The sequence below is a fragment of the Trichosurus vulpecula genome, chromosome 4 (genome assembly GCF_011100635.1).
Source record: "Trichosurus vulpecula isolate mTriVul1 chromosome 4, mTriVul1.pri, whole genome shotgun sequence".
In the NCBI taxonomy this organism is placed as follows: Eukaryota; Metazoa; Chordata; class Mammalia; order Diprotodontia; family Phalangeridae; genus Trichosurus; species Trichosurus vulpecula.
In genome coordinates, this window is record NC_050576.1 from 159,772,962 (window position 1) to 159,785,084 (window position 12,123).

The 12,123-nt window shown below is 45.5% G+C and overlaps 1 protein-coding gene and 1 pseudogene across 2 annotated transcripts; both read left to right on the plus strand.

Annotated features, from left to right (window-relative positions):
• Nucleotides 1-516: 516 nt before the first annotated feature.
• Nucleotides 517-9,409, plus strand: LOC118848618. Of its 2 annotated transcripts, none has more exons than XM_036757584.1 (6): nt 517-635; nt 2,967-3,155; nt 5,810-6,139; nt 7,017-7,163; nt 7,340-7,469; nt 8,857-9,409. In XM_036757584.1, the coding sequence occupies exons 2-6, from the start codon at nt 3,071-3,073 to the stop codon at nt 8,936-8,938; spliced, it is 774 nt and encodes a 257-aa protein (XP_036613479.1). In that variant the 5' UTR covers nt 517-635; nt 2,967-3,070; the 3' UTR covers nt 8,939-9,409. The 2 variants fall into 2 exon arrangements, with proteins under 2 accessions (XP_036613479.1, XP_036613480.1); XM_036757585.1 differs by having other exon boundaries at nt 8,860-9,409.
• A 1,602-nt stretch (nt 9,410-11,011) lies between these two features.
• On the plus strand, nt 11,012-11,141 carry LOC118849368 (annotated as a pseudogene).
• Nucleotides 11,142-12,123: the final 982 nt, after the last annotated feature.

The window sequence follows — 12,123 nt, forward strand, 5'->3', positions numbered from 1 at the left end:
AAGGCCATGTCCCACAGTCATTGTCAAAATCCAGCCAGGATATTGGAGTTGAGGAATATCAGATCTTGGTGTGGCCAGCGAGACGGGGGCGGGGGGGGGGGGGCGGAGAAAGTGGGGAATAGGAGAGGGAGGAGGGGTTTGGGAATCCAGGGGCCGGTTCTGACTATGGGCCTGGAGGTTGTGGTGCCCGACTGATTAGTGGAGGCATGTTCGGTGTATAGCGGCAAGGCTGATTGGTGGTGGCCGGCCCGCGGGCTGGCCCGGAGGTGCGCCGGGGTTCTGCTGTCACGCGTGGGACGCGAAGGGAAGGAGGAGGAGTTTGGGCATCCAGGGGCGGGTTCTGACTGGGAGGGGGGGGGGGGCGGAGAGTGCGGGCGCCAGACTGATCAGTGGAGGCGTGTTCAGCGTATAGCGACAAGGCCGATTGGTGGTGGCCGGCCCGCGGGCTGGCCCGGAGGCGGGCCAGGGGCTGGCTGGTGTTCTGGTGCCCGGCATGCGAAGCGAAGGGAAGGAGGAGGATTTGGGACATCCTGGGTCTCCTGGCGCCTGAGGTGCAAGATGTGTTAGTGGTGGTCGGTCCGAGCTGAGGTGGCCAGGCGGATTGGTGGCGGTCAGTAGTGAGTTCACGGCGAGCGGTGAGTGGACTGGAGAGGGACCCGGCTTTCCGGTCCGCTGAGGGGGAGGGTCGGCGCAAGGGAGGAAGGGCAGTGTGGCCTGGCCGACTTGCGAAACACGTGTGACCAGACCAGCCAGAGGTGAAGCACCCCCATGGACCCCTCGCAGGCTGGTGGGTACTGAGTGGAAGCCGAGGCGGCGTGGGCCCTTGGGATGGCCAGGAAAATTTAACCCTAAACTCACCGGGTCTCCGAAGCTAAGTAGGGTGGGGCCTGCTTAGTACTTGAATGGGAGACCCGGCCGAGAATACTGGGTGCTGTTGGCTTTTGCCTTTTCCCCCAAGCACACCTGTGGTGGGGTCGGGAGCCTGAGAGACCCGGGAGAAGTGCAGGGGAATCCGCTCCTGGGTCTAAGAGTGGCGAGCCTGGGGCTCTGGCGGGGAGCTGGGTGCCCTGGGGCAGTCCTAGGGAAGTTAGGTTAGAAGTTGGAGGGTTTGGGAAGTTCTCCCAGGGGGTGCCACTGCCCACCCTCGGAGAAAGGCATGCATACATACACTCCCACAGAGAGACAAAGCCCAAAAGCAGTGTAGGTGGTGGGAAATGAGAAAACCTGTGCTGAGCCCCCTCTTTAAACAGAGGCCCCGGAGGCCATGGCTTTCCACTCCAGTCCAGAAAACAACAGGACAGTGACTTCAGTCCTAGAAGGTTTGCTTGTCCTTGGAGTTTTCCAGCAATTCCCTTTCCTAGCCCTTTCAGGGGAAATGAGGTGGAATTTGGCTACCGTCCAAGCCAAGGATGGGGATCTTGCTACCTCAGGGCCACATTTGGCCCTCTAGGTCCTCAAGTGGGGCCTTTAGTCAAAGTATACACACACACCTCATTTTGCACCCTAAATCTCACATTTCTGTAATGGATAGCATGTTTCATCATCAGTCTTAGAATCATACATATTTATTGTATTGCTTGTTTTTATGGTCTTTTTAAGATCTTTAATCACTGATTGGCATTACCTGGAGTGCCCTATGGCAGCAATGTGCTTCCTCCTTACCCCTGCCTTCTGGCTTCTCTGGCTTCCTCTAAGACACCTCAAATTCCACCTTCCATAGGAGATCTTCCCCAGTTCCCCTTCCCCTCTCAGGTTACCTTCCATCTACACTGTATATACCTCATATGTACTTGACTATATATACACGTCGTTTCCTCCAACACAATGTAAACGCCTTGTGGCCTAGGACTATTTTTGCTTTTTCTTTGTACCCCAATTGCTTAACATTGATCTTTGTATATAGTTATCATTTAATAAATGCTCATAAGATGATGGATTGATAGAAGAGATTCTCATGGTCTCTACCAACCATTCCAGTTGTCAGATTCTGTGTAAGGCTTTGAATGACTGAATGAAAAAGCTTTTATCAAGTACCTATTATGTTCCAGGCATCGTGCTAGGTGCTGATGATGCATGTACAAAAGTAAGATAGTCCCTACTCTCAAGGATGTTTCATTTTAAAGAGGGAGATAACATTTATAGGGTAGTAAGTGGCCATGGAAGACAGATTTTGTCTGGAGTCTAGGACAGTAGATCACCATGTCCTTTCCTATAGCAAGAGAATTATTAGGTTTTGTTTTTTCTTACTCTCTCCTGGACAGTAAATAAAAAGGAGTGGAAAGGAAGGAAACAAGCATCTATTAAGTACCTACTATATACCAGCAGCTTTACAACAAGTATGGGAGATTACTATCCCCATTGACTTTAAGGCCACCTTAGGTTAGATAATTTGCCCAGGATCAGCAGTTTGTATCTGAGGTGACATTTAACCTCTAGTGTTCCTCACTCCAAACTGGGCACTCCATTCCATGCCTCTAGTAATTGGTTTGGGGGTAGAGGGAAGGAGGAGCCTTACCAGTGTGGCTGCAGGGTAGATGGCAAGATGGCAGGGTAAGTGCTGGTTGGTGGCTGCAATGTGAATCAGGGGACTGGCTAGATAGAGAGGGTGAGTTGAGTTGGTTCTCACTCATCCACGCACTGATCTTGACAGTTCAGGCCCAAGGCTGAGTTCTAAGCCTCAGCTGATAAACTGGGGGGAAGAAGTAGATTAGGAACAAAGTCTGAGGAGAAGGGGAAGAGTTCCCAGGGGGAGGGAGGAAGAGGGAGAGTCCATTGTCAAAGCAGTTAATAGGATGTCCCTGCTTCCTAGTGGAATCCTGGACTGGCTGTAAAGCATAGGCTGGTCTCAGAGGAGACAGCACTCCCCATTTAGTTTGGAGTATGGCTGAATGAGGGGGAATGTATGTAAAGTCTGTATGCAAGTACAGAGAGCACCAGTGCAGGCTGTATGTTACTGTCCTCGGCAGGCACACGGATTGGCAAGGCCAGTTGGAACGAAGATAAAAGGCCATCACGGGAAAAGCCTGAACCATTTACTGAAAAGGTTTCCCAGGGCACTCAGCCTAGTACAATGTTTGATTTCCTGGGTCAGAGATGGAGCATGTGCGGATTGCTCTTTGCCTGGGTTCTGCTGAATTCTTTCAGTCACGTCACAGGTGAGTGATCGCACCCAACTGGTCCTGCCCATGATCCCGGCCTCTCAGCTGTAGTTCACAAAGTTGGGGGGCAGGTGGACAGGGAAGATGGGAGGGAGTGGGAAGGGGAAGAGGAAGAGAAAAGGGGGGGAAAGAATGGGGAAAAGGGAGGGGAAAGGGGCAAGGCCCTCAGGACTTGGAAATAGTAAGGATGGCACCAGAGAAAGAAGAAGGGAGGCCATGAAGGGGATGGGGTGGGGAAGCTGCTGGGCACTGTCACTCTCCTCACAATTGCGAGCCCAGCTCTGGAATCTGAGGACCAAAGAGTTGAGAATAGCTGGAGGAGATCAGGCAGGACTAGGCACATCTCCACTGAGTTATGTCACCTGCACTGCTTAACAGAAACTGTACTTCCAGTTGAGGTGCCTTCTTAACATAGATTTCACAAACACAAGTCCTGAGCTCTTTTTCAGCCCCACTTGTCAGGGAGAGGCTGGGCTGGGGCAGCCCCAGAGGAAGCCATGGCCTTTCAATGTGCCAGCATCTGGTGACTTTCCTCCCTTCAGTGTAGCTCATCAGCCACACTGAAATGATAAACCTCTGAAGCAGCCCTAGCCCCCTGTGCCTTGGCCCTGCAGGCTTGGAAGCTGGTTTGATAATGCAGACTGAGGGAGAGGGGCTTGGTAAGGATGAAGGAGAGGAAAGAAGCTTAGGGTTGAGAGATGGAAGTAACCTTAGAAGCCACCCAGAAATGAAAAGAAATTCTGCCATAACACACCTGACCAGTATTCCTCTAGCATTTGCTTCAAGGCCTACAGTGAGAAGGAGCCCATTCCTGCCTCCTGAGATGACCCATTCTACAACTGGTTAGCCCTCAGGGTTAGGATACTTTTTTATTACATAAAGCCTGAATTAGTCTTCCATCCATCTATCCATCACTCTTGGTTTAGGCTTTCAGGGCTCAAAATGACAAGTTCTTCCCATACATTGTAACCTGGGGAATACTTTATATCTATAAAGATAGATATGCCTATGTGTGTATTATCCAATATGCCATAAATTTATATAAATGTGTGTGTTTATGTGTGTATGTATGTAAAGGGTGTCCTCCAAAAAGCACTAACAGCTTACTGGAGATAGATAGATATGTGTATATGTCTATTAATATGTGTTTAAAATATATGTGTGTTATACACGCACACACACACATATATACTTATATACACTTGTGTTATATACACACATTTCTATAAATTAACTAAAGTCACTTTTGTTCCTCTCTCAGGCTCAGGCATGACTGCTAATGTCACAGGTACTTACCTCCATGCAAGTAAGAGTTCTGCCCATTTGAGGAAACAGAGACAGACAGAGAATAAGGGACTTACAAAGATCAGACACCCAGGAAGTATCCAAAGCTAGATTTGAACTCGGATCTTCCTGACTCTCTCCACCCAGTTAGAGCTATATTGTCTGTCATCTAACCTCCCAGTGTTCTCCCCTCCCTATCTAACCTCAGCTGCCCTGGGCCTCTGCCTGGGATCCTTGGGATCCTAGACCTGGAGCTGGAAGGGACTTTAGGTGTTATCCACTTCACTGGCCTGATTTTAGAAAGAAGAAATAAGAAAGGGCAGGTGGAGTCCATTTTCTTTTTTTTTTTTTTTTTTTTTTTTATAAAATTCTATATAGCCAAAGGCTATCTGAATCTTTGCAGTTTTTTTTTTTTGCTTGTTTTTTGTTTTGTTTTTGGCAGGGCAATTGGGGTTAAGCGACTTGCCCAAGGTCACACAGCTAGCACACGTGTCAAGTGTCTGAGGCCGCATTTGAACTCAGGTCCTCCTGACTCCAGGGCTGGTACTCTACTCACTGCGCCACCTAGCTGCCCCTCCACTCCATTTTCTAATAACCATAACCCCCACCCCACGAGTTGAGACTTGAAGTAAGCATTCAAATGGGGCCACTAGGTGGCGCCATAGTGCACAGAGTGCTGGGCCTGGAGTCAGGAAGACTCACCCTCCTGAGTTAAGATATCACCTCAGACGCATACCAGCTGTGTGACCCTGGGGAGAAAATGGAGTGGAATTAGAAGCTGTTTGTATTCTCATCCAAGATGCAACAAAACCTCCCCACCCCCGCCACCCCTCCACTCCCACCTGTTTCTCAGGGATGTTTCTGAGCAAGGGAGAGGAATGGGCAGTGCTGTGTCTTCATTACTTTGTTCTTTGGAGGATGGACTGGAGAAGGAAGAAGGGATAGAGGCAGGGAGATGAATTAAGAGGCTATGACAGTAGTCCATGTGGGAGGTGGTGAGAGTCTGGTCAAGGGAGGCCATGTGAGCAGAAGGAATGGATTATATGGGAGAGGGGATGAAGAGGGAGGAGAGACAAGACTTGGGGACCACATGGCCATGGAGAGCAGGAGAGGGAATGTCAAGGCTGATTCCAAGCCTCCTGAAGTGGAGGACTGGGCTGATGGAGGAACCCACAGCAGAAGCAGGGAGGTCTGGAGAAGGGTCAGGTTTGGAGAGAAAGACAAGGACCTTTATTTTACAATGTGTCTGAGATGCCTGTGGTACATGCAGGGCCTCCCTCAGGAATTTCTGCATTTTGTATTCCCTCAGGTAATTAAGGGGCCACCTTTCCTGTGCCCTTATGAGTCTTGTTTCCATCCTATCACAGGCAACTGCACCTCAGAAGTGGGGTCCTCTCTGAACGGGACTCAGGGAGATGATGTTCAGTTCCACCTAGGCCCAAAACCAGGAAATGACACCTGGCTGATTACATGGTATATGGAATCTAAGAATCTGGTCCTACTCACCATCTCTCCAGGGGAGAGCAGGCAAAGCTGGATCAATCCCAAGAAGGAATATGAGGGGAGGCTGTCTGTTGCCAGTGATGGGTCCCTGATATTAAAGAATGTGAACTCTGAAGACAGTGGATTGTATGAAGCTCACATCAAATCAGTCTCAGGAGAGATATGTATTCAGAAGTTCAATTTAACTGTCTTTGGTAAATAAACCACTTGCCTCCTTTTGGACCCCACCCTGCTCTCACACACTTGGACACTTTTAAAAGCTTCCTTCCACTCTCCCACCTTCAGACCTTTCCAAAACCTGTCTTCCCCTCCCACTTTGCCTCTTAGAAAGGGAAGGAGGGGCACAGCTGCTCTTTCCTTACATAAGGGGAAAGTAGAGGATAGAAAATTGAGGCTGAAGGTCTGTGCCAAGATCACACCCACAAGCAGCCCAAAGGAATGAAGAGAACTTGACTGAATTACAGGCCTACCTTTCCTGGAGAACTACGTAAACACTTGCAGTCACTCAGTCCTTCCTCAGCCCTCCCCCTGGGAATTTCTCTGCACTGAAGAGCAATCCCTGAAGGCTGAATGTGCCCCTGAAATAGTAAAGCGGGAACTATGTCTCCTTCTAGGTGTGCCCATTCTGGTGAGAGATGGAGGAGATGAGATGTAGAGGGTAAAGAGGTATACTAGAGGAAAAAAAGGAAGGCTTTGTGGGGAGAAAATGGGGGAGAATTGAAGGAACTTAGTAAAGACTGGCACTCTAGAAAAGAGACACTCCAGATACTGCCCATTGTCATGTTTTATTCATAGCTTATCTGGTTATCTCTGTATCTCTGCCCTCTGTTCAAATCATGTAGGCCCTTTTCTCTCTTTATCACCCTTCTTTCCAAACTTCCCCATCCCTGCCTTTCCTGTTCCTTGTTTACCCAAATGTCAAAAAGTTCCATAAGGAATAGAATCTCTGCTAGTCCCCTTTCCTATTCCCTTCTTCCTACTCTCCCTTACTTCACGTATTCCCCTTTCCAAGCCTCTATCCCAGTTGTCAGGGAAAGATTGATGCTGAACTATGCCAACTTGCTGTTTTAGGGAGTATGAGTACAGAGTCTAACATGAACCCATGGAGTTGGTCACTCATCGTCCCCATCCCGGTCATGACTGGTGTATTATTGGTGGTCCTGATAGTAGTATGTGTCTATATACAAAAACGATGGAATTGCCTTAACACAATAAAAGGTAAGCTGAAGACAAGAGATATTATGACTGTTCTGGGGCAGTGGGGCTTGGGCAGAGAATTACACTGGTTTTACTCTGTAGAGGAAGGAGGGAGGAGATGGGCCCTGAGCCCTGCACATTCTCATCAGCGGCCTAGCTTCATGGGAGGGATGTGACCAGCCTCTTCTCATCTCCAGCCATCCACAGAAGGAGAAGAAGCATACCTCCAGAACTGAACCATATGGAGGAGAAAAGACCAGAGGAGAAATGTGCACTTGTCCAGATGACTTCCCTTTCAGATCAAGAAACACAGACGAGGACACATGGGTAAGATAGCTCCTTGCTAGCCATTTATAGATGTAGATATAGATTATAGATATAGAAATCGGTATGGATATGTATATATAGATATATATTATACATATAGATATGTGTGTAGATATAGATGCACATATAGATAGAGATATGTATGTAGATATAGATGTGGATATAGATATAGATATGTATAGAGATATAGATATGGAGATATAGATACGTATATAGATATAGATACAGGTATAGGTATGGATATATAGATTATAGGTATAGATATGTATATAGATATAGATACACATATAGATATGGATATAGATATAGATTTTAAATATAGATATATCTATAGATATAGCGATATAGATATGTATATAGATATAGACCATATAGATATAGGTATAGATACGTATATAGGTATGGGTATAGATATGTATATAGAGATACAGATTATGGATATGTATGTAGATATAGATGTGGGTATGGATATAGATCATAGATATAGATATGTATAGAGATATAGAGATATAGATATAGATTATAGATATGTATATAGATGATATAGATAGATAGCACAGGCAAAATGGAGGCCAGTCAGGGGGAGGCAGGAAGAAGAACATGATCTTGCCTCTTGTTCTCAATTTTATTCCTTTGATTTTTCATCTTCTAAATCGTTTACATAAATTTGGGACTTAAAAAGCTAAAGCTGCCCTAAAGCTGAGAGGCCTTGACAGTGGTTTTGAAGGATATCCCCTAACTGGACAGTGATAAGGTGCACTTGAGCAATCCAAAATTAAGCAGTAAGCCCCAAGAAATTCTAATCCTAAATAAGAGAGATCTCTGATAAAGACCTTACCCCCAATGACTAAGAAGTCAAACTAAGAGAACAGAATCAAGTCTACAGTAACTAGGTATATAAAGGATAATTCTGTTTCCAAGTGATTGGCACCTGGGGCAAGAAATCTCCTTCTGGAGAGGGAATGCCCATTCTAGCCAAAACTGGAAGAATAGATGTATTCTTATTGGAGAAAATCCTCTAGGATTTTTTTTCTCTAGTCTCATCATCAGGTGTCTGAGGGCTCTCTTGCCTTTTAAAAGAGCTGGACTTTGGTAGAAGGTCTCTGGGTTGTAAGCTAAAAGAGCAATTGTGGCAGAATTCAGTCCTCCTCCTATGAGAAAGAGGAAGCAGGTCAGCTGAAGATTCCAGCTTGAGCTTGGAGCTGAAAGCAGATAGGGGCCTCAGAACCCAAAGCACAACTTCTGGTAAAAGTGCAAAAAGAAAAGGCTACCTTAGCAGCACCCTTGAGATCTTTACAAGCAGAGCATGTGGTTTTCTGATGGTGTATGATTTTGATTAATGGCTTGACAGAATACGAAGGACATTTATATAGAACTTTCTGTCCAGTAGAGCCTTGACAGCTCCAACCATAGAAGACAATGAAGGAGTAATGCTGGCCAGAGTCTGCACCGCACAGGAGAGCAGCTGAGAGCAGCCCCGACAGCAGCAGCCCAACGACATGGACCAAAGACATTTCCCCGGAACTGTTGGAAGCCTGAGTGTGTGCTTCTCCATAAGTGTCCATGCTTCCCACTGATGTTGGTGACAAACTCTGCCTCAGGTTTCTAAGGGAAATGTCCTCTCTTTACTGACCTCTGGGATGGCATTCTGCACATTATCCTCATTCTCTCTTCTCCTACCAGAACGCCATCCGCTCAATGCTGATCCCTAATGAATGAGCTTCCCTTTTTCTTGTCCAGAACCAGGGCTCCAGGCCATTTCTGACCAGCACTGCACCAGGCCACAGAGCACTTCCTCTACCCCATTCTAATTCTTCTTCGTGTATTGTCTTCTGCCATTCACATCTAAGTTTCCTGAGAACAATGTGAATACCAAGATAGACCATGGTATCCCAAAGACTTCAGGTCAAATAGTGCCTCATCACTTAATAGCTGTGTGATCTGGGCAAATCACTTGCCCTCAGTTTGCCTCAATTTCCTCATCTGTAAAATAGGGTTAATAATAGCACCTACCTCCCAGAGTTGGAGAAAATGAGATAATTCTTGTTTGGTATATGCATATATGTGCATATACATATATACATTTATACGCATATACAGATATATATTTTTTCCTCTCAATTACATGTAAAAACAACTTTTTAACATTTGGTTTTTTAAATTTTGAATTCCAAATGCTCTCTGAGAGAGTGTGCAATCTAACATAGTTTATACATGTGTGATCAAGTCAAATATATTTCCATAGTAGTCATTTTGTGAAAGAAAACTCGAACAAAAAAAAAGGGAAGGAAAGTGAAAAAATACTGTGCTTCACTCTGTATTCGGACACCATCAGTTCTTTCTCTGGAGGCAGACAGCACTTTTCATCATGAGTCCTTGGGGATTATCTTGGATCACTGTGAAGATGAGATAGTATCTGTAAAGCACTTTGTAAACCCTAAAGCACTACTAAAAGTACCTATCTCATTCAATGCCTTTGATTTGAATCTATTGTGTTTCTACTTGCCTAAAAAGTGGCAACCCACCAAAGGGAGCTGGAGATCTTCAGTGAACATGGACTGATAATGTTGCCTAAACTTCAGGTAACCCACTTTGCCTAACTCCTTATGAGTCTGGGGATGGTGGGGTGGGAGGTGCTCTCAGGGGATACATATTAAAGGGCAAGATGGAAAATACTGACAACCCACTGACTTCTCTCATGGGTCACCACCGTCTGTATCTAATAGCAGGACCCAGCCACACTATAGTCAGTGACATTTACATATAGGCTCCGTTAGTTGGAGTACTTAAAAACTCTAATTCTCTCCAGTATATCAATCAGTGTCTGACTATGTCTGTGGCCTTTCCTTCCTGAAACTAGTGCCACAGCAGCCCCACTTTGGGTTCTTAGATTCACAGGCTTAGAGTTCCTCATCAGAACTGGGAAGTACCTCAGAGGACATAGTGGCTAAGCCCCAAATTTGTCAAAGGAGGAAACTCCGGTCTGTGTAGAGCAAGTGAGTTGCTTAAGAGCACACATAGTATTCATCAAGGAGAATTTGAACCTAGGTCCTTTGCCTCTGACTGAACCCTTTGTGAGTTCAAATCAGGCCTCAGATATTTATTAGCTATGTGACCTTGGGCTACTCACTTAAATCTGTTTGCCTCAGTTTCCTCCTCTGTAAAATGAGTTGGAGAAGGAAATGGCAAACCACTCCAGCATCTTTGCCAATAAAACCCCAAAATGGGCTCATGGAGGGTCTGACACAACTGAAACAGCTGAATAACAACAGCCTCTGACTCTAGAACTAGTGCTCTTTCCGTTAGACTACAAACTGGCATGGTGACCTTAGAAATCATCAAAGCTAGATTCCAGGGTTTTTTTTTGAGAATGAGGCTCTTTATCTTTCTTAGGTTGGAACTAGAGGAACCATTCATGGGGCAGATCCCATATAGATCAGCATGGGAGCATTAACATACTCCATTTTTCAGATGTGAGTTGGTTTGCCCCTCCTTAGTCAACCTGGTAGCTCTGCACTCCCAGGGCTCATTATATTAGTGCCAGGCTTACCTGGCAGAGGTGATTCCATGTTCGGGAAGGTGGTTTGCCCAGGGCAAGGTTTATCCATTGCACTCCAGATGGGCTGACCTCTGCCATTTCCCCAGATGCTTTCCTTCTGGCCCCCACTGTCCTCCAGAGACTTCAGATGGAGAATATATCCTACTTAGAGCTATAGACTTAGTGATCTCAAAGTGCCAAATGAGCAATTATTGTGCATTCCCTTTGGCCTCTGAATAAAAATTCTCTTTTCCCTCAGACTTTCTTTTGAAACCTTTACACACTTTCTAGGCTCTTTTTTTGCTAATAGAGTTACACCTACTTCCTTACTCTGCTATTTGGCTTGCAGGACCCTTCTACTTCAGAGCTGAGCTCTTATTTGTAACCCCTGTTATTTCCCATCCCACCAGCAACTGGCTCTTCTCTCCTCCATGTAAAGAAACTAACTAAGGTATCTTGACGTAGTGAATAAGTGAGACTTGGAGTTAGGAATACCTGGATTTAAATCCTCACCCGATCCCCAAACACTGTGAACAGGTCTTTTAACGTCTGAAAGTCCATTTCCTCACCTATAAAATGGTCATAATAATGCCCATAAACTTACCTCCATGGGGTTGTAGTGATGTTTAAATGAGATAATGTATGCAAAGTGCTTTGCCTAATTTTAAAGAGTTGTATTAATGAAAGCATTTTTGTGAACAATAACTTCTTCATAGGTATATTTTAGAGGAATGTTTGAATTTCTCAGGTTACTCGGTATGACTATTCTCATACACTTAATCATTTTCTAGTCCATGTACATCTTAATCATTTTAAGTGCATGTAAGTTGTTTTTAAAAATGCATCATCAAAATGTTAACTAGCCGTTGTTATTTAAGCACACACCACAAGGGTTCCTCAGAACAAGCCACATTGTATGATTTGGAATGAATAAATGAATGAAGGAAGGAAAACATTTTTTTAATTAAGTTCTCACTATGTGCCAAAACGTGGTCTTTAAGAAAGAAAGAAATCTAGCCAGTGACCCCCAGGTTGTCTAGGTACATTTCAGCCATCAAAATTTGCCTTCCTCTGGGTAGAACACCCTCAGGTAAAGGCATGATACCCCACGAGGGT